Here is a 23,980-nt window from a genome sequence, read left to right on the forward strand (position 1 = left end):
AGAAGTGAAGAAAATAGAAGGAAAAGGAACAGGAAGTTACATAAAAAATTTTGTGCAAAATGTTGTAGTAGTAGTAGTAGTAGTAGTATTAACAGCTGCAGCATCATCATCATCAGCAGCAGCAGTAGTAGTAGTAGTAGTAGTAGTAGTAGTAGAAACTGAGAAAGAATAACATATATAGCTAATAAAAATAACAATTATGACAGGAATATAATCAACTTTTATTTGCTAAACTTATATTTTTCAAATAATAGTTTCAAATAATAATAATAATAATAATAATGATAATAAAAGAAAAACAAAAGCATATTCTGTGATGAAAGGTCTCAGAAAACGAATTAACTATGTTTGATCGATGTGAGGTGTTGGAGGTTCAATTGGTGGTAAAATATGCCCGCCTTTCCTTGACAGAATTATCAGTTCTTTTTTCAGATTGAATATTTCCTGTGTCTGAAGGTCACACAGTTGTTCTAGACGTTCCAGTTCATCAATAGTTTGCTGAGATTCTCCTCTGAATTCCTCACCCTGTTGGGAGGGAAGTGAAAAAAACAGATAAACAGGAAATACAAAGTGTAAAGAAATAGCATGAAAATATTTTAAAAATTCTTTAGATTTATTATTCAAGATGTAAACCAAAGTTAAGAAAATTAGCCCAACAATCGCAATTTTCAAGGTTACAACATCACAGAATTATCAGTGGGGCCTTCTACTCTACAAAAGCTGAAGATTGGTGTTTTTATGATTTGTGTAGTATGCCAGTCCCAGCCAAAAAGCATTGAGGGCTTCAGGCTACATTAGCCACAATGATGTATTAAAAATTCATCATAGTGTCCTCTGCTCGAGCCTGTGCATAGGACTCGCTCTTGACATGGGGCCCAATTTGAGCAAATCTGTTTAATTGGCTTAAAACTGGTCTTAACATCCCAAGTCATATTAGGTAGTATTTGAGTAGCTGCTGAATGTGCTACATTTATTCAAACCCTCAAACTAGATTTTTACAAAATGGAAGGACACTTTAGGTAATGTAGTCCTACATATAAAATAAAATGAAGAAAAAATGTGAGGTTTGTTAAGGTTGGAATAGTTTTTGCCATAGGCTTGCTTAACAATTTGAACAGCCTCTAAGCCTAGATATATAGTCTTACCACTCTATTTTCTAGTGATACTGCAATAGTCTCTGTTTCTCAGAGCCATCTTACATACCTATTTCTTTACTACCCACAAAGGGCTAAACACAGAGAGGACAAACAAGGACAGACAAGCAGATTATGTCGATTATATCGACCCCAGTGCATAACTGGTACTTATTTAATCGACCCCGAAAAGATGAAAGGCAAAGTCGACCTCAGCGGAATTTAAACTCAGAAAGTAGCAGCAGGTGAAATACCGCTAAGCATTTCACCCGGTTTGCTAACGATTCTGCCAGCTCCATCTTACATACCACCAAAGCCTATCCAATGCACAACTTTCACCACTTCTTATCACCCATAGTGTTTTTCTATGCCTCAGGCTCCATACTAAGAACTATTCATAATCCCTTTTTTTCTCAAGTCATCAACCATCTGGAATTTACTTTGCATATACATTACTCCCACAGCAGTTAACTTATACATGTTTTAACAGTAACATTGTGTATGGACATATAACTGATACTCTATCGGTTATGATGAAAAGAGTTCCATTTGATCCAATCAGCAGAACAGCCTACTCATGAAATTAATGTGCAAGTAGCTAAGCACTCCTTAAACGTGTGAACCCTTAACATAGTTCTCAATGAGATTCAAGATGACACAGAATGGAACAAGACTGGCCTGTTGAAATACATGTACAACATATTTTTGCCAGCTGAGTGGACTGGAGAAATGGGAAACAAAGCATCTTGCTCAAGGATGCAATGTGCTTCTGGGAATTGAACACCTGACCTTATAATTATGTGCTGAACACCCATATCCACTAAGCCATATGCCCTCAGAAGGGATAATGTATATATAAATTCACATTCATAAGTTTAATAAACAAATTTTATTTCACTATGTAAACATGCTTTGCTATTAGCCTATCAGGCCACTCTCTGTGCAATGCATCAAAGAACAGCTGCTTTACATCTCTGTTAAACAAACTAAGTGGTAGAACTTGAGAATTTGGTAATATATATATACATATATATATATAATATAAATAATATATATATATATATATATATATTATATATATATATATATATATATACATATATATATATATACCGGTCACTCCTTGCAACACCTATCTGTGTTCGGTTTGTCCTTACACAGAGGCCATCCGGATTCCCGTTTGCGCCGTGAACAGGAATTAATCTTCTCTCTTCGCTCTTATACGTCATTTGGTCTCAACTCTCCCCCCCTCCTCATCTAACCCTCATTTAACCCCCTCTCCCCCCCTCCTCACCTATCCTTCCCCCCCGACCCCTACTTCTTCAGTCCTTCATCCTTTCACCCCTACTCCCCTTCTCTTCTTCCCTCTTTCTCCCTCCCTCCTTCCCTCTTCCCCTTCTCTCTGCTCCCTCACTCCCCCTCTCTCTCCCCCTCTCCCTCCCCCTCTCTCTCTTTCCTCCCCCTCCTCCTCCCCTTCCTTCTCCCCCTCCTCTCCTCTTCCCTCTCTTCTTCCCCTCCCCTTCTCCCCCTCCCCTTCCCCCCTTCTCCCCCTCTTCTCCTCACTACACCACACGACTTTACACATCACATCATATATGATGTGCCATACTAATACATACACCAACTAATACATACTAATACGTACTAATACATACTAATACATACTAATACATACACCAACCCTATACATACACACGTCCAGACCCCTCATACTCACTTATACTCTCTCATACACACACACACACACTTATACATACTAATACGTACTAATACATACTAATACATACTAATACATACACCAACCCCATACATACGCACGTCCAGACCTATCCTATGCACTAATACTCTCTCATACACACACACACACACACCCTTATTCATACTAATACATACTAATACATACACCAACCCTATACATACACACGTCCAGACCCCTCCTACGCACTAATAGCTGGTCATTCAACCCTATTATCAACCCTATTATCTCCCCTTATTTCGCTCTCGCGTCTCATGTTTGATCTTTGACCTCTGGCCGAAATCAGATCGCCATGTTGATTCGTTAGTTACTGCACGCATTTTTTTTCTCTCCTTCTTTCTGTGTTTTTTTCTCTCTGTGTATCTTTCTGTTGAAGAGCGTAGGCTCGAAACATTAAAGACTTGTTTTATTTATATTTCCTGAGCGCCATACTAATACAATTGTTTGTTAGTTTTCCACCTGCCTTCGTCTTTTGTCTATTTTCATAAAGCTTCCCGTTATATATATATATACATATATATATATATATATATATATATATATATATATATATATATATATATATATATATATATATTATATATATATATAATAATAATAATATTAGGGAGTATATCCAAACTTACAGGGAAAAATTAGATTTAGGATTAAATCAAATTTCACAGTATAAATATAAATTAAATTATTGATAAAACCACTATTAGGCAACTCAAACAGTGATAGACATAAACCAAAACATAAAAAACGAAAGATAAATATAATAATATAATATATAACATATATATATAAAATATAAAATTTAGAATTTAAATTATTAAAATTTCAAATTTTTAAATTTATATTTTTAAATTTTTAAACTTAAAAAGTATACTTTTTGGTTAGTTATACTTTTTGGTTAGTTATATAAAAATAAATTTAAAGTTCAAAAATTTATAAATATAAAAATTTAAAAATATAAATTTTAAAATATAAAATTTTAGTAATTTAAATTTTAAATTTCATATCTTATATATATATTATATATTATATTATTATATTTATTTTTTGTTTTTTATGTTTTAGTTTATGTCTATCACTGTTTGAGTTGCCTAATAGTAGTTTTATCTCTAATTTAATTTTTATATATATATATACAAAATGGGACAAGAACACAAAACATCCAAATAGACGATATAAAATAAACGGATGGGTCATTGGAGGCCTCTAATCTTCAGTCAAGAACTGGATCATCCTCGCAATTTCAGCTGATTAATCTTGAGTGCTATAAACAAAGGCAGATTATGTTGTATGATTGTATGCATGAATGTTTGCCTTTGTGATTTATCTCCACTACCCACTGCTTGGTAACAGTAAAGTACCAGTAAAGCACTGGGATTAATGTAATTGACTAACCCCCTCACCCAGAATTGCTGGCCTCGTTCCAAAATTTGAAACCAATATTATCTTGTATTTTATCAATTCTATAAAGTTTTTACACATAATGATAAATATTATGATGATTATTATACCATCAGGAGGCGTGTGGCTTAGTGGTTAGGGTGTCAGCACAAAGATTGTGGTTTCGATTTCTGGACTGGGCAACGTGTTGTGTTCTTGAGCAAAACACTTCATGTGTTGGTTTGTTTACATTGCTGTAGCTTAGCAGTTTAACAAAAGACACTTAGATATAAGTATTGAAGCTGATTTGTTTGACTAAACCTTTCAAAGCAGTGCTCAAGCATGGCTGCTGCCCAATGACTAAAGCAAGTAAAAGATAAGAGATGAAAGATACACATAATCTGTCTTTGTTTATAGCACTTTTTTGTTATTAAAGATACTTATGAGAATATGTAGAGAGGCCTCTAAGACTTAGAGAAGAAAGAGATCTGACCTAAATAATTGCAACCAAGTAAAACACTACTAAAGGCACCTAAAGGGCCAGATAGTGTGAGAGATCAAGCCTACCATTTCCACTTTATTAGATTATTCATAACCACTATGAAATGGATACCACTGTAAAATGATACCACACCATAAGCCTGAGAAAATTGCAGAGTAAGTTGGAGTGACAGCTTAAAATGCAGAATACTTAGAATCGTATCTGCACTACCATTGTTATCATCATTATTATTTTTGTCATTGTCTACAACAGTAGCCTGAGTATTTGCAACTATATTATTAAGCCATTTCATGCTACCACTAACAGAATAAAGAATATCCTTTATTTTCAATATTTATTTCATTTCTTCCAGAGAAAAATAAGCACCATAGGAAGGTACAGTTCAGTTCTGTAAACAAGTTATGCCTGGACACTGAACAACTGATCATTATTTCATTGAATTGCAAGAAAGAAATCTAATTCTCCAATGAGAAAACCCTTGAAAGAAAGCAGATATATCAGTGAAATATTTTTAGTGAACTTTTACAAATGACATTTTGCATGTAAGGCCTGTCAGTCTAAGGATGTTTGTAGCTACTTCATTCAAGTTTTATTGTTTCTATTTCAACCTTTGGTTAGCTATCAACAAAGAGAACACAAGATGACTTACAAGATTCTTCTGCCTTGAACCCAGTCTGGCTTCTAACAGATGTTGCTCTTCCAGTAATATTCGTAATTGCCCAGTAAGATCTGTATTTTCTTTTGTCACTACTGATATATCACGCCTCAGTTGCAGTATACTTTCCTTAATGACAAAAAGGAAAAAAAAAAAAGAAAGAAAGAAAAAACGTTAAAGTAACAAAAATGGCAGCAGAAGAATTGATTGGATAATAAGCTTTCAAATGTATTACATATTGAGAAAGAAAGGTTCACTTTGTTTGATGCTACTAGGGAAGAAGCTGGTTGGTGTCATGCTACTTTGGACATCCCAACATGGTCATAATTGCATTGGTTATCTAATGAAGTCATACATCTATCAGTTAGCAGATATCAGTGGATGTTGCTGAAAAAAAATCTCTATCACATGCCATAGAAGATTGAAATAAATGAAGGATCAGGTTCATGCAAATTAGAACAAGTTCAACTTAATGATGGTGAAGCAACTAACTAATTAAAATTGCTTGTTGTTTTTGCCTTTTTGGCCAATCTTGCAAATATTCCAAAGTACACAATATGCAAGTGCATTATTTCATAAGATAATAGAGGAAACTCAGTGGAACATCTGTCATTAAGTTCCTCGTTATAGCCACTATATTTGTGGTTTATTCATTCTAGATTATATTATGTGTCTGGTCTACATTTCCATTAACATACAAGGTTTACAACATTGTAATTTTCAAAACTGGGAATGAAATGTCTCAGAGACAAACTAAAAATGCACCTGGAAAGCCTCTTCATTTGGGAAACAATGAAAAAGGCTTAACATTATGACAATGTAGATTTCAAGTGATATTGTAGCTGCTGAAGAATAAAGAACTATGAAAACATGAATGTCAGCTGCTCACAAAAGATGTACCTAAACCATAACCTCCTAGCTGTACTTCTACTACACATAAAAAAGAATTCTTTATCTTAATTAAGTCTGTATTATAATTATCACCATCATATGTAATTCTCCAACATTTATGAAACATACCAAATCATCATCATTATCTTTTAATGTTCATTTTGCATACTGGCATGGGTTGGATGGCTTGACCAGAGCTGGTGAGCAGAAGAGCTGCACCAGGTTCCAGTCTGATTTGACTTGGTTTCTATAGCAAGTTGCCCTTCCTAATGCCAACCACTCTCCAATGTGTGCTGGGTGCTTATAACATGGCACCATCACAAGTGCTTTTACATGGTGCCAGACTTGGCAAAATAAACTCATCGTAAACAAAATGATTTGAGAGATCAAAGTCTAAGGTGTTACCTTCTCTTTATATCTGTTTGCTCTCAGTTGGTGTTCTGTTTGGTGTGCCCTTTCCTCAAGTTCAGCATTGGTTCTATGCACTGTTACTGTTTCAACAGTTTCCATGTCAACAAGCCGACCAAACTTATCTTCTATCATCTTGTTACAAGTGTCTTCAAGTTGACCTATTATTTGTTCAAACTGTCTTTTGTCTCTTAGAAGCTGGCAGTGTTTTAGACGTTCGTCTCTGTAATAAAGTTTAAATTCACAGTCAGCCTTTTAGTTCCTTCCCATTATTTTAACGCTGTCATGGGTTTTTGCCAATACTATTATGTAAATTTGATAACATCATATTCTGCTAATACACATTTATAAGTACTATTCATAATATGTTCTATTAGTAATATCATTTATATCATATCAATATTATCATGTTCCAAATATTATCGTGTACTTTTTTTAAGGTGGAAAGCTGGCAAAGTTGTTAGCATGCTGAGAAAAATGTTTAGTAGCAGTACATTCTGTGTTCAAATTCAATTGAGGTTGACTTTGCTTTTCATCCCTTTCAAGTTTGATAAAATAAGTACCAGTAAAGCACTGGGATTAATGTAATTGACTAACCCCCTCACCCAGAATTGCTGGCCTCGTTCCAAAATTTGAAACCAATATTATCTTATATTTTATCAATTCTATAAAGTTTTTACACATAATGATAAATATTATGATGATTATTATACCATCAGGAGGTGTGTGGCTTAGTGGTTAGGGTGTCAGCACAAAGATTGTGGTTTTGATTTCTGGACTGGGCGACGTGTTGTGTTCTTGAGCAAAACACTTCATTTCACGTTGCACCAGTCCACTCAGCTGGCAAAAATGAGTAACACTGCGATGGACTGGCATCCTGTCCAGCTGGGGAACACATACGCCATAGAAACTGGGAAACCGGGCCCATGAGCCTGGCTAGGCTTTAAAAGGGTGCATTTATTTTATTTTTATACCCTCAACCAATATTTATGCTATGAAATATAAATCTAAGATTATAATAACATAAAACTGTCTTCCTGGTATCAAAGAATTTTCTTTTTCTAACAGTGAAGAGTATCACAGTCAACACATTGTCTCTCTACTGCTGTGCTAGAAAAAAACTATAACTGACAACAGAGAAAAATAGTTAAAACAGTAACACCAAATAGGGTTTCGAGAGAGGCTTACATGTTTCAGTCATTAGACTACAGTCATGCTGGAACACCATCTTGAAAAATTTTCAACTCCAGTACTTTTATTTTCCTCAGCTTGGTACTTATTCTATCAGTCTCTTTTGCTAAACCACTAAGTTTCAGGGATGTAAACATACCAACACTGGCTGTCAAGTGGTGGACAAATACAGACAGACAGACAGACAAACACACACACACACACACACACAAATGTATATACATGAGGAGATGCTGAGAAATTCCTAGCTTTGAGTAAAAGAAAATACAGGAGGATCAATTAAATATTATTTTATTCAACATATTGCCCTCTCAGATTCACATTTATAGCAGCAATCCTTCTGTTTTTCTAAGCCCCATAAAAAAAAACTCAGAAGGTTGGGCCTCCAACCAGATCTCTCACAATATCTTTTAAACCAGGAAATTTTCAGCACCCCGTTGGGCTTCTAGTTTTTCTCAACCAAATCTGCTCACAAGGCTTTGGTTGGCCTGTATTTATAGTAGAAGACTTTTGCCCAAAATGCCATGCGGCTGGACTGAACTCACCACCATGTGGTTGGGAAGCAAGCTTCTTACCACACAGCCACTCCTGCTTCTATGAATAAGTATTTCTCATTTTTATTAAGAGTTAGGTAGTGCTGCTAACGTTAAATGCTAAGTTGAACATAGAAATGTCCATTCCTCAAAGTGGACATTTTGAAGGGCCAGAAAAATTACATTTAAAAAAAATTAATGCTTACTGTTTGTTTCTTTTTTGTTGATTTTTTTCAGCTTGAAGTTCTTTAATTCTGTTGTTCAATTGTAGAATCTGATTATTTCTGAAAACCAAAGCCTTTGATATATCGTTAGGGAATTTCTTACCAACAGTGTATTGAATTTGTTGCAGGAGTAAAGTTACTGTTACATCCAGTTCATTCAATTTACGTTGTTTTTCTAACTGAAATGGAGGAAGACATAAGAAAATGGCAAATTAAAAATCTGATAACCACTGCAATTATTGAGTTAACAACACCTAATAATTTCTTGCTATGATCAGTACTCAAGATCATTGATTCTCTATATTTCCACTGTGATTTAAATATGTTTCTAATATAAAGACATTGAAAATCTCCTCAAATGGGTCCTCACAATGTATTTATGTAGAATTCTGTTTAAATTTTGGATATACATCAAAACTTTTCTAATGCTACCACAAATTCAGGGAGAGGATTGTTTTATCCATATACACCAGTGTTTCAAATCAAAGAAGAACATTCATCAAAGACAATCCCAAATCTGAATGAACCTCCATAACATTGGACAAGAATCACATTTCAAAAATATCTGCTTAATCCATGAAAATTGCTTTCTGATTGTCTGTAGAATTTTCAAAGAAGGTATGACTGAACCCAAAACCACATGATTGAGAAATAAACAAAACATGTCCCCCAGAAATGCTTCATTAAGCTCTAGACAGAATTGGGTGAATCTTTTTAAAACAACTTACCTGAAAAGCTTCCAAATCATTTTGTGCTTTCTCCAGAGAGGTATTGATAACTTTAGCCTTTTTGTTCAAAGCATCCATATCCTTTTTGAATGCCTCCTGGTTTTTCCTTTCTTCCATTAATTGATCTTCAATATCAAGTCGTTTTTCACGCATTGTGCAAGTGGTGTCATAAAGTGCCTACAATGATATACCAAAATCATGAAATACTTCAGGATAGTCAATATTATTTCACAATCATTCTCCCAAAAGCTATTAGTCGGTTAGTTAGTTTGGTTGTCCTGCTGAACACTTCAGTGATTTCACATGAGTATGCCATCCATCATGGTTCCCCATGCATATATTTAATTCATCAACATTTGGCATTCCACTGTCCTGAAGCAAGTTGTCAATATAGGTTAAATGATTTCTTCCCCTGTTGTTTCCCCACAAAAAGCTATGAATGGTCATGTAATTTTAACCAGAGATATCTCAAAAGTAAGCTATATATATACAAGCAGAAAGACCTACCTCCAGGCAGTTTTCTGCTAGCTGGTTAATAATATTCACACATTTTAAGGCAGTGATCTGGCCAAATTATTAATACATTTGGCAAAATGCTTAGCAGTATTTCATCTTTCTATACTTTCTGAGTTCAAATTCCACCAAGGTCGACTTTGCCTTTTATCCTTTTGGGGTCAATAAAATAAGTACCAGTTGAACACTAGGGTTGATGTAATCAACTAGTCACCTCCCCTGAAATTCCTGGCCTTGCACCAAAATTTGAAGCCAGTATTTACCTATTGGTCCCAATATGAGTAATTTTTCTGATATGTTACATCCAATCTTCCTTTGTCTCCTTTATTCTTATAACAGTAATTATCCGCTCAGTAAATATTTCTTGCATTATTTCATCACAGTGTTAATCTCTGTCTTTTAGATAAACTCAAAGGTAGCACACCTACATAGTTATTTAGCATGCCAGAAATAGCAGGGATTATGTAAGTATGGTCTAAGGTCTGTAACGTATCAAACAACCATATCAACAAATTCACCTCTGATATTCTTATTTTATTTTGGTTCTTTTCAAATCCTGTCAATATTTCTGGAAAATTTCGTTTCATAAAAATTAATTATTCATTTAACAAATTCCAGAAGCACAGTTCGACATCATTCATCATCATTTAACCTCTTCCTTCCATGCTGGCATAGGTTGAACGGTTTGACAGGAGCTGGCTAAGCAGAAGCCTGCACCATATTTCTGTGTCTGTTTTTATGGCTTGATGCCCTTCCTAACATCAACCATCCTGCAGGGTGGGCTGAATGCTTTTTACAGGCGAGTTCAGTTTTGGCATGGTTTTTACAGTTGGATGCCCTTCCAAATGCCAACCACTTTACAGTGTGGACTGGATGCCTTTTAAGTGGTACCAGCACTGCCAGGGTCACAGTTAACTAGCAGGGAATAATGGCAGAACATGTGTCTTATTTTTGCTTAAAAAGCCAAATGAATGTTTTAGCCAACCTAATAAAAAGGACTTGCCCAGTCTGTTACACAGTGAGACTGAATAATAATAATAGCAATTATAATAATAATAATAATAATAATAATATAATAATAATAATAATAATGGTTTCGAATTTTGGTGCAAGGCCAGCAAGTTCAGAGAAATCAATTACATTGACCCCAGTGTTCAAACTGGTACTTGTTTTATTGACCCCAAAAGGATAAAAGGCAGAGTTGACCTCAGCAGAATTTGAACTCAGGCCATAAAGATGGACAACATACCACTAAGCATTTTGCCAGGAGTGCTAACAATTCTGCTGGCAGCTCACTACCTAATAATAATAATAATAATAATAATAATAATAATAATAATAATAAAATGCCCTGATGCAGGACAAGGCAGTGGCTCTCATGACTTCTGATCTTAACTGATTGGAAGTGTCATCATGTACATGTTTTGACATGGTATAAAAGATGGGCTACAGAAAATATTCGGCTCAATACCACAGATTTGCTTCTCAGTTGATTGACCTAAACTAGTTGAACATGTCCCTTGGTGGCTGATGATGTGTGCATCTCTGATCATGAGAAGAAGTAGTGGGGGAGCATCATAGCCATGTGTTGAGAGGAATTCTCTGGGGTTTGGATAATTCACCCTTGGAAACATAGGTGTTTCATTCAACATCCTTAAACAAACCTTATTCAGTGACCTTTTGAGTGGGATGGGTTACTTGACCTGAAGCAAAAATTCTGAGCCCCACCTGCAAGGTCATGCACTGTTTATCTTGATATGAGATCACCATGTCATGCACATATGGTTGTGATGCATGTGCCTGGTGTACCCTTATCAGACAGGTGGTCATGATGGGTATACTGGGCTTCTTATATTTTACCCCAGTGTCACTTTGATGGCATGCGCTGCTCTCTCACTCAATAATAATAATAATAATAATAATAATAATAATAATAATAATAATAATAATAAATAAATAGAAGAGTGCCATATCATGTGAAATTGGTTGAATGATATTTCGGCATCTAGTGTGCCTTCCACAGGTTCAAATATTACATGACAGCCTACTTCATTTTTTGTTAAGACTATATAGGACCGAGGTAACTCATCCAGAAGTTATACACAAATAAATAATAACAACAACAACAACAACAACAACAACAACAACAACAACAACAACAACAATAAGAATAATAATAATAATAATAATAATAATAATAATAATAATAATAATGGTTTCAAATTTTAGCACAAGGTCAGCAATTTTGAGGGATTGGATAAGCCAATTACATCAACCTCAGAACTGAACTGATACTTATATTATCAAGCCCAAAAGAATGAAAAGCAAAGTTAACCGTGGTAGAATTTAAACTCAGAACATAAAGACAAACAAACTGGTGCTAAGCATTTTGACCAACATGCTAATGGTTCTGCCAGCTCACAACCTATTATTGATAATAATAATGGCTTCTGATTTAGGAACAAGGTCAATAATTTTAAGTGGAGGGGGCTAGTTGATACTATTGACTCCAATTTTCTATTTTCTAGTTTCTGCCTCCTTGGCCCTAAGAAGATGAAAGCTAAATTGGCCTTGGTAAGAGTTGAACCCAGAATATAAAATGTTAAAATAAATCACACAAAACAATTTTCAGATGCTCTAACAATTGTGGCAGCTCATTAAGAATTATAATTGCTTCCAATATAGGTACAAAACCAGAAAAAAAACAAGATGAAAGGCAAAGTTGACCATGGAAAGATTTGAACTCAGAAGGTAAATACAAGGTATATTTCAGAAGTTTTCAGAATTTTTCAGGAGAGACATTTATTAATTTCAAAGGAGTACAAAACTGTAATCTCCTTCAAAGTAAGCTTCTCTGACTGTCATGCACTTGGCGTGCTCCAGTCTCTTTGTGAAGGCCCCATAAAAGTCCTCCAAAGCTAAGGCATCTAGGACCCTTGCCACAGCCTCCCTCATCTTCTAAATGACTGCTCCTGCAGTTCTCCTTCACATTGGAAAACAACCAAAAGTCAAGTCACAAGGAGCAAAATCTGGACTGTAGGGAGAGTAAGGTACAGCTTTGATGCCCATCTCTGTCAAGTAGTTGGTTACCAGGATACCTGTCATTGAGCACTCTGGGAACAAACTTTGGACATGTTCAGATCTTCATGAATAATTCTGTGCACAGTTACCACACCAACTCTAAGTTGTAAGCTTATTGTCTTTATAGACATGTGACGATCTTCATCCATAAAATTGCAAATTTTATCAAATAGCTCTGATGTTTTGATGTTACACTCCCTTCCACACTTCTCATCGGTTCTCACCTCCTTTCTACTGTCCTTAACCTTTTCGTTACCATCCTGGCTGAAACCGGCTCTGGCTCTGAGTACAAATGTCTTGTTTTTATAAGTTTTGAATAAAAATCTTCCACCAAACCTTAGTCACAATTTATGTTCCTAACTCTAGCTAAGTTATTTTACTAAATTCTTTGTTATATCTGAAGTAATTGAAAGAAACACAGAGCATCTCAAAATAAATACAGTAATGAAAGGGTTAAACCTCTTGTGCCAGCCAAAAGAAAAGAAAAAGAAATCCATAAGCTGTATGGAGCATTTCATTAATTTCTGTAGTTTTTTGCCTAGTTTAACACAAAATTTTGTTGCCCATTGAGCTTCCAAATTATTTTCACATCCAGACTACATTCTATAAACTAGTCAGCTGTGACAAATAGTGTTTAGTAGAATGTGTTCAAAGAACACATGAAGGTGGCAAGCTGGCAGAAATGTAGCCATATTTCATCCTTTCGGGGTTGATAAATTAAGTACCAGTTACGCACTGGGGTTGATGTAATCGACTTAATCCCCTTGTCTGTCCTCTCTATGTTTAGCTCCTTGTGGGCAATAAAGAAATAAGAATGTGTTCAAAGAGCTGTTACAGCCATTTCCTTCAATCTGAGGTAGCAAAGTTGGCAGGTCAACATATTTGATGTATAATAATATATATTAAAATTACAATAATTCAGGACAGGTATAACTACCTCTCCTAAAATGTCTTAAACTTCTGGAATGCACCTTATAGTCAGAACAAGCATCTCAAAGCATTTTTTCCAACATTTAATGATTCCACTCATCCACTGTCCCCAAAATACCTATTTCTAACATAAACAAAAGCCCAAAAATTTGGCAGGAGGGGAAAAAAACCAATATTGATAATTAATTATATGAATCGCTACTTCATTTTATTGACCAAGTAAGAATGAAAGAAGTTGATCTTGACAAGATTGGAATCTACAGTACCAAAAAGGTTTTGTTTTCAAAACTTAGACAATTCTACCAACCCACCACACTCAATAATTTGTAATAGAAGCATAATGCTAGCAGTTTTGGAAAGGTCAATATATTATATCAAAACCTCACTACACACATACCTCAGTATTTCAATGGTACATATTTTATCGATTTTGGAAAGATGAAAGGCAAAGTCAGCTTTGACAAGACTGAACTCAAAATGTAAAATGATGTACATAAAGACAACAGCAACGACAACAACAGCAGTAATATATTTGTCTCCTGTTCTAACCAGTTGTACTGAATCATAATATTGGTTTTAAATTTTGGCTCAAGGCCAGCAATTTAAGAGGAAGAGCTAAGTTGATTACATCAGCTCCAGAGTTCAGCTGGTACTTATTTACTGTCCCTGAAAGGATGAAAAATGAAGGTGATCCAGTGGCAATTGAACTCAGAATGTAAAGATGAACAAAATACCACTAGGCATTTTGCCTGGTGTGCTAACAATTCTGCCAGCTCACCACCTTAAAATGTGAGATGCTTACAGCCCCCAATTTTCCCAAGCAGTCACCCATCTAGGTACTAACTAGGCTCGACATTGCTTAACTTTGGTGATTAGTCAAGAACCAGTGCATTTAACATGATTTGGCCATAAGCATGCAGAATCATAATATAATATAAACTAACAACAAGACAAACATCTATGAGGACCAACAACTTGCAAGAAATAGCAATCAAATTTCCCTTATATTTTATACCGTGATTTTATAAAAGTGAACCACACATATTATCTTATTTAATTCAAACTACTTTAAAAAGACAGGATGGCCATGGCTGGAATGCCTTTGATGATAGGTCAGCTTGATCAGAGCTGTTTGAGACTACTAAAACAACTACTACTAAAACAACAACCACATAATTCATCCGTAGAAACTTAAATGTATTAAAACAGTGACAAAAACTGATCAATAAAAAGAAAAGCAGTCTCCTATATATCCTCCTTTCTCTTGGAATACAATAAAATTATGTTAACATCTAGAAATGATAAACCACATGCAACAGTTTGTCTCCACTGTTAAACACAGCTTTCAGACATTGCATTATTTACCATAATTGATGGATTAGAGAATGTTTAATAAATGGATTATTTACCATATGAAATGGATTCAACATACAATTTTAACCACCATTTTTTAATGTTCTAACCTTGACAGACATAATCGAAATCATTAATTATTATTCTGCTGTAGCTGTTTGACAAAACATGCAACATACAGCAACGCATATACGACCATACATGTGATGGCCTCGGCAACTTTTAAGTATTTCTATGTTCAACATTCAACAATTTCAGATTTTGTCACTTTGACATGTTGACATATATTTTTTTTATGGCATAAACAAGCAAGATTATTAGCAGGTTCTCTCAACTTTCATATTGTAAGTGAAAACAAATCTTTTGAAAATTCAAACGCACCCAAAGATTGTTGGGTACCTCTCCTCCTCCTCCTCCTCCTCCTCTGCCTCCTCATCATCATGACCAGCATCATCATCATCCCATCACCACCTTTTCCTTCTTCCTCCCCATCATCATCATAACCACCATTACCACCACCACCACCACCACCACCACCATTGACACCATTATCAGAATATCATAGAACCAAGAAACCAAATAGTTTTTGAAGTAAATTTTCTCCTTGTGTTGTGAAAGTTGGTAGAGACAAATTTTAAAAAATATATACCTAGGAGAGAGAGGGAGCGAGGGGGAGGAAGAGAGAGGGGAGAGAAAGAGAGAGAGAGAAAGAGAAAGAGAAAGAGAGAGAGAGAAAGAGAAAGAGAGAGAGAGAGAGAGAGATGACAGGGAAGAAATCTAACAAGGTATTAGAAATTTCCATTGACTGCAGTCACAGAAGTTCAGCTTGACTGGTGAGATTTGAAATCTGAATATAAAGAGCTGGAAGAAATATCCTCAAGTATTTTTTCTTACATATAATCATGTCTTTGCCTACACTTCAACTCAAATGTTGTTTTTAGCCTAGGATTTTTAATGCTTTTGCCATTGATGCCAAACTCCTATCTTTTTCTTCTTTCACTAGTTTCAGTCATATGAGTGCAGCCATGCTGGGGCACTGCCTTGAAGAATTTTTAGTCAAATAAATCACCCTCAGTACTTATTCATTTCTTAAGTTTGGTTCTTTTGCCAAACTGCTAAGTTACAGAGATGTAAACACACAAACACCGGTTGTCAAACAGTGATGGAGGACAAACATATAAAAGACACGCACATACAAACACACACACAAACACAACCACACACACACACACACACACACACACACACACACACTCACTCACACACACACATATATGTAGTTAATCCAAACATGAAAACACAAAGAGAAAACACAACAACGTGAGGACGTGGAACAAGTATAGTATTATTGGACGCTCAGGAAAGAATGAATGAAGGAGGGTTTAACATTTCGAGCAGAGATCTTCGTCAGAAACATAGGAAAAGGAAAGATCCAAAGAAGGGAAGACAGAGGGAAAAATCGCCATTGGTACACACGGGGTCACATATATATATATTTCGGTGCAATATACAGTGGGCTTCTTTCACTCACAAAACTTTGGTCAGCCCGAGGCTATAGTAGGAGACATGCACAAGGTGCCACACAATGGGAGTCTGGAATGCTGTCTTTTGGAAGCAAGCTTCTTACTACACAACCATGCCAGCACCTGAGAACAAATACTTTTCAAATTTTGTTTCATTGCAACTAATTTCAATATTCATTACCACATTGCACAAAAGTGTCTACTGGGATTACTGATTTACTACTCATTGCTGAAATTCAATGCTTCTTTAACCCTTTTGATACCAACCCAGCTGAAACTGCCTCTGGCTCTGTAGAACAAATGTCTTTTCATAAGTGCTGAATAAAAATCTTCTACGAAATCTTAGTCACAATTTATGTTCATCACGCTGGCTTAATGATAACTAAGTTGTTTTACTAAATTCTTTGTTATACTTAAAATTAATTGAAAGAAACACAGAGCATCTCAAAATAAATATGGTAATGAAAAGTTTAATTATTTGTTATCCCAGATGTACCTAATTCCATTTTAAACCTATGCCTTTTTATCATTATCATTATTATCATTATAACCATTATCACTTTCACCACCACTGCAATAAGTCATGGGAAGGCTTGTGGCTTAGTGCTTAGAATATTTGGCTCATGATCATCCATTTAAGGGTTTTTTGACAAATAAATATATAATTTCAGAATCAGATTTAAGAATATCACATGAGCCATTTGTTCAGTTGATATATAACTAGCAACTAAGCCTGGTTTCACCTGGTCTGTTTGGATGATGTGGCTGTGATTGTTTTCGGCTAGACATAATCTATAACAGTGTTTCTCAACCTTATCATTTCGGGTCCCTCGCTTTGATTGGTGCCTCCAGCTGTATGAAAATTTCCTGACTCGCCACCCCACCTGTCAGAAAATAGCTTCAGGAGTTGCAAAGAACGAATTTGTACATAGTCTGTTTCTGAGCAGAGGAAAAAAAGTACCTGTAGGAGTTTAAGCAATGTACTTAGGGGTCAAGAGGTTAAGAGTCTTTCTTGAGCCTTCAGGCTCATTTGGTCAAAGCTTATCCAGATTTTATTGAGTTTAAGCAGCTGACTGTAAAAACTTCTCTCTTAACTGTATGCTAGTCTGTTGCAGGGTTAAATTCCAAATGCCATTGGTTCTCAGTAGAGCGGACTAAAGAGCAAGGCAGAATGAATATATATACCAATATAAACATACCCATACTACTAATATAAGTTTTGCATATATTTTCTAAATGAACAGTCATCATTACACATGTGCACATGTGCGCATACACACACACACACACACTTATACAGTGGGTTTCCTTCAGTTTCTTATTTCTTTACTGCTTTGAGACCACGACCTATCTCTGACAAAATTCTGATGCAGCATGGAATTTTGTCAGGGATCAGGTCACAGTCTCAAAACAATGAAAATATTTAAGCAAATTAAATTTAAATGCTGAAGTGAATCTAATGGTTTTAGTGTGTTTTTAAATGGCTTATAAACACCTTCCACACTGCAATTGTTTTTGTTTCGGCACATGGTCTCAGATCAGGCCACTTGCTACGCAAGTACATCTCTGTAATATATATATATATATATATATACAAATTGAGATAGGGGTTGTTTTCTTATCTTGTATATATATATATATTTGTTTCTTATGTCTGTGTTTATCCTTCCACTATCATCTGACAACCAATGTTGGTGTGTTTATGTCCCTGTCACTTAGTGGTTCAGCAAAAAGGGACTGATAGAATACGTACTAGGCTTACAAAGAATAAGTCCTGGGGTCGATTTGTTTGACGAACGGCAATGCACCAGCATGGCTGCCGTCAAATGACTGAAACAAGTCAAAAAAGAAATGTTTTAAAAAGTATGTCTAGAATTGTCATCATCCAATATATTCACTTATTTAAGGTAACTTTGAAGGAATTTAGCTACTGTCTAGTCAGGATCAAGTAACCACTTGTTCCATGGTTAGTAATGGGGAGTGGTGTTGTCGTTGGTAGTGGTGTTGTTAGTGGTGGTGGTGGTGTTGGTGGTGGTGTTGGCATTGGTGGTGGTAGTGTTGGTGGTGTTAGTGGTGCTGTTGGCATTGGTGGTGGTGATAGTGTTGGTGGTGGTGGTGGTGTTGGCATTGGTGGTGGTAGTGTTGGTGGTGTTGGTGGTGGTGTTGGCATTGGTGGTGTTGGTGGTGCTGTTGGTGTTGGTGGTGGTGGTAGTGTTGGTTGTGGTGGTGGTGGTGGTGTTGGCATTGGTGGTGGTAGTGTTGGTGGTGTTAGTGGTGCTGTTGGCGTTGGTGGTGGTGTTGGTGTTGGTGGTAGTGTTGGTGGTGTTAGTGGTGCTGTTGGTGTTGGTGGTGGTGGTAGTGTTGGTGGTGGTGGTGTTGGCATTGGTGGTGGTAGTGTTGGTGGTGGTACTGTTAGCGGTGGTGGTAGTGTTGGTGGTGGTGGTGTTGGCATTGGTTGGTGATGGTGTTGGTGATAAAACAAGGGATTAAGAGAGATATATTGTGACCTGGACCAAACCTCAGACAGGATGTCCTGGCAGGACAAGCATAAAGATTCCAAAACAGATGAAGGGCTTCTTTAAGTGAATGACTTAAAATGTGTATGTATATGTATGTATGTATGTATGTAAGTATTATGTGTGTGTGTAGGAGGAACAACAATGACGTGTAGAGCCTATGGTTAAGAATGAGAGCCAAGTCACTGATGTAGCTAGGGGATTGGGTTTCATTTTATAATTGTTTATAACAAACAATAGACTACTTATTAAATACCCAACCCACAGAAAGAGATAAAGGAAATGAGAGAGAAAGAGAGGAAAATATGTGTGGGGAAAAGAAATGGAGGAGGAAGCAATATATATATATATATAGCAATGTAGCTTGTATCACACAATTTTTGTCCAGTTGATTCTCCAACTTTTTCTTTTTTACTAGATGCTTTGATTGTCCATATCTATCATTCCCTCTCTGTCTCTTGATCTGCCTTTCTCACTCTCTTTACAAAACAACCACACTCACACACTTATACACATATAAATGTAATGAACATCTATGTGACATCATACATAGACCACAAAACTAGTAATAATAATATAGTAATAATTATATTATTTAAGAAACACACAAAAGCCGTTCGATTCACTTCAACATTTAAGTTTAATTTGTCAAAATATTTTCGTCGCTTTATGACCGCAACCTGTTCACTGACAAAAATCCGTGCTGCATCCGTTGTCAGTGAACAGGTCACGATCTTAAAACGACGTAAATATTTTGACAAATTAAACTTAAATGTTGAAGTGAATCGAACAGGATTTTGTGTGTTTCTTAAATGGCTTACAAACACCTTCCACACTGCAATTGTTTTCGTTTCAGCACACGATCTCAGATCAAATCACTTGCTATGCGAGTACATCTCCGTAATTATATTATTATCACTCAATAATTATGTTCCTTTTGCCATACTGAATGAAGAGACCATTAAAAAGCTAATTAGATATAATTACACAGGGAAGAGTAAAAAAATGTTAGGATTGGTAAATGGAGTGGCAAATGGTAGGAAGCTTGCTTCCCAACCACATGGTTCTTGGTTCAGTCCCAGTGCATGCCACCTTGGGAAAGTGTTTTCTACTATAGCCTTGGGCTGACCAAAGCCTTGTGAGTGGATTTGGTAGACGGAAACTGAAAAAAAGCCCATTGAATATGTATATATGTATATGTGTGTGTGTGTGTGTGGTATATATATATATATATATATATATATATATATATATAAATAAATGAAAGAATGGAGTCGAATGAAGATTTTAACAAAATTCCTTTACTCTCAACACACGTTTCGAAGTAAAGGAATTTTGTTAAAATCTTTGTTCGACTCCATTCTTTCATTTATTCATATAAAAAAAACACACAAATTTCCACACAAGAACACGGGGTTTCTGCCCTTGGCATGTAGCTTCAACCGTGTTTTCTGACATGAATTTGCTACCCAGGTATCGATCAACCGAATTATCCATTCACCTACTTATATATATATATACATGTGTATATAACAAATGAAAGACAGAAGATGGAATATACGAGAATATATTATTAATCCCAACAATTGTTTCGACACATCTAGCATCGACTTCTTTTGTATATATATGTATATATATATATATATATATATATATATATATATATGTGTGTGTGTGTGTGTGTGTGTGTGTGTGTGTGAAAGTGGATGGTACCCATGGAAGAGGAAGACCCAGGAAGATATGAGGTGAAGTGGTATGGACCGATCTCAAGAAGCTGGGCTTCATGGAGGAAATGACAATGGACTGAGATATCTGGTGATATGAATTTCTTGAGAAGACTTGCCCACATCAGCAAAACAGAGTTCTAGAAGCACTGTGTGTTCCACCCATACTTAACAACAAAACTTCTTAATCACTCTACCGCAGCAAACCAAACTATGTTTCTACATTTCTCTTCATCACATTTCTGCTTCATGTACTTTGATTACCTCCCACTCCCCAATCCTGTCATCATACCCCTGTTCCTCTGTATATCTTTGCTATCTGGTAACCCCCCCCCCCCCGCAACATACATATCCAGTTCTTGCGCCACCTGCCCTCTTTAATCACATTCCCTTCAAAATATTCTGCCATTTATATTATGGCATTTGAACCTCAAGGGTATACCATGGCACTTGCCACCATCAACATCACTGCTTTCTTTTTCTCAACTATCCCAGTTAAATATATACTGCGTGTGTACCGTTGGAAATTTTTTTACCTCTGTCTTCCCTTCTCTGGATCTTTCCTTCTCCTATGTTTCCAACAAAGAGCTCTGCTCGAAACATTAAACCTTCCTTCTTCCCTTCCTTCCTGAGCATCCAATAATACTATATTTGTTCCACATCCTCACGTTGTTGTGTTTTCTCTTTCTGTTTTCATGTCTGGATTAACTATATATATATATATATATATATACATATATGTATATGTATATATATGTATATATGTATTTGTGCATCTGTGTTTGTCCCCCTGCCATCGCTTGACAACTGATGTTCATGTATTTACATCCCTGTAACTTAGCGGTTCAGCAAAATATACCAATAGAATAAGTACTAGGCTTACAAAGAATAATTTCTGGGGTCGATTTGTTCAACTAAAGGTGCTGCTCCAGCATGGCCACAGTCATATGACTGAAACAAGTAAAAGAATGGCTGAATATGTTTTACTTATTTGACAAGAATAATTAAACTGCAGATATGTTTCAATATTATTATGGTCTTATCAAGAAAGCAATTTAATTGTACTTGCTAAACTAGTGAAAGGAGTACTGTTAAGTAAATGTACAATGTACACTGGTAGGCATAGATGAGTCTAATTGCATTACATTTATTATGTGTTTGTCCCATCTTTATAATTACAGTGAAGTCCAAACTTAGCTGATAAGCTTCAATTAAACTGAAAACACACCGGAAGTTGTCTTTCTTATGTGTCAAAATAAATAAAACGATTGCAGTTATTTAGTAATATGTTTTGTTTTAGGGTGGTGTTGTGCGAGAGTACAATATTCCCTGGCAAGAATCGACTGGACCACTACATATAAATAGTAGTGGTCTGAGTATGTGAGGTAGTTCGTGCTAGTTTCACAGTTCATATGTTGATGGTTCAAAGTTGGAGATCAAAGTTCACAGTTTGAGTTAGCATATTGGATTGCTGGTTCTTAGAAGATTGTCGTCACATTCTGTGTGGTTACTGCCAGTTGTTTTCGATTATATCGTTATTATACTGTTGTAGTTTATTTGTTTACCCATAAGGATATAACAACTGGTGACAAGGATCATTCAAAACTCACATTAGTTATTTGACAATTTCTGCATCATGGTAAACCTATCAACCACAGTGGTACAGCTTCAAGAGAAGCAACAGGAATTATTACAGGAGCTACAAAAACAAATACTACAACAACAACAATTAATAGAGTTACAGTTGGCAAAGTCTGAAAATCCAGAAAGCTTGTTTATGCCAGATGGCGAGGCTAATGCAGTTTCTGAATTTACATATAATCTGGAGGAGGGTTTTACATTTCATGCATATTATAGAAGATACAAGGAAATTTTTAATGAGTGCAAGTCAAGCTTGGAGGAGCAGAAAGTAAGGCTTTTACTATGCAAGGTAGCTCCTGCCAAACATGAGCATTACTGTAACTTTGTTCTGTCCAAAAAGGCGAGCGAGATTGGGTTCCAAGAAACAGAAACTGCTTTCAAAAATTTTTTGATAAATGTTCATTATTCAACACCAGAATGGGGTGTTGGAACTTAACAAAAAATAAGGAGGATAATTTTATCACCTACGCTGGAGTAGTCAACCATATGTGCGAAAATTTCAAACTCCAGGATCTTACTCGGGATATGTTTAAATCACTGATCTTCATGCAAGGACTTATAGCACTGGAAGACAGAGAAATTCGGGCAAGGATTCTCTTGAAAATGAAGCAAGCAAACCAGGATTTCTCTTTATAAACTATCACAGAAGAATGTCAAACTAAGGTAAATCTTAAATATAGTGTGAAAAAATACAAGATAAAGACTCTCCAAAAATTCAAATGTGTCGTCCCAATCTGTGTTATGGTTGGGGGTGGGGGGGGGGCACTCTACAAAAAGTATTGTTTGTTTAAAAACAAAAAGTGCTATATTTGTTAGAAGCTGGGACACAGGAGTTCTCATTGTAGAACAAGACTATGAGGTTCAAGCACAAAAAGTTCTAAGGTGATTTCAGCAGAAAGTGATTGTAAAGGAAAAACAAGAAAATTTGTGCTCATAAAAATAGATGATGTTAGACACAGGTAGTGACATCTCAATTATAAATGTGGATACTTGAGAAAAAATTGGTAAACCGAGATTATGTAAAGCAGAGAAAATAGCATGTGGTGTAATGGGTGATAAATTACATTTCATGGGCAAAACATGTATCAATGTCACATTTCAAGTAGAGACACACGAAACAAAATTATTCATTGTGGGTAATACAATCAATCTGTTTGGCATAGATTGGTTAGAACTATTCGATTTATGGCAAATCCCCATAAATCTTTACTGCAGTAACATAAATGGTAGTCCCATTAAAAACGAGTCTTCGGAAGACCTGAAGAAAAATCTGAAAAAAATGTTCCCGCAAGTGTTATCAG

General features: G+C 35.7%; 1 protein-coding gene and 1 pseudogene across 2 annotated transcripts in view; both read right to left on the reverse strand.

Moving 5' to 3' along the window:
* Positions 1 to 215: 215 nt before the first annotated feature.
* The window catches only part of LOC115211851 (cilia- and flagella-associated protein 44-like), a 204,798-nt gene continuing 181,033 nt past the window's right edge, over positions 216 to 23,980 (reverse strand). For both annotated transcript variants that reach the window (XM_029780572.2, XM_036503433.1), the window contains 5 exons: positions 9,399 to 9,575; positions 8,653 to 8,849; positions 6,720 to 6,945; positions 5,418 to 5,552; positions 216 to 525 (listed from right to left, as the gene is read on the reverse strand). In XM_029780572.2, the coding sequence (XP_029636432.1) occupies positions 343 to 525; positions 5,418 to 5,552; positions 6,720 to 6,945; positions 8,653 to 8,849; positions 9,399 to 9,575 (918 nt within the window). In that variant the 3' untranslated portion in view covers positions 216 to 342. The remainder of the gene's footprint in view (positions 526 to 5,417; positions 5,553 to 6,719; positions 6,946 to 8,652; positions 8,850 to 9,398; positions 9,576 to 23,980) is intronic.
* On the reverse strand, positions 14,718 to 14,836 carry LOC115212504 (annotated as a pseudogene).

This window comes from Octopus sinensis, linkage group LG5 (genome assembly GCF_006345805.1).
Source record: "Octopus sinensis linkage group LG5, ASM634580v1, whole genome shotgun sequence".
NCBI classification, from domain to species: Eukaryota; Metazoa; Mollusca; class Cephalopoda; order Octopoda; family Octopodidae; genus Octopus; species Octopus sinensis.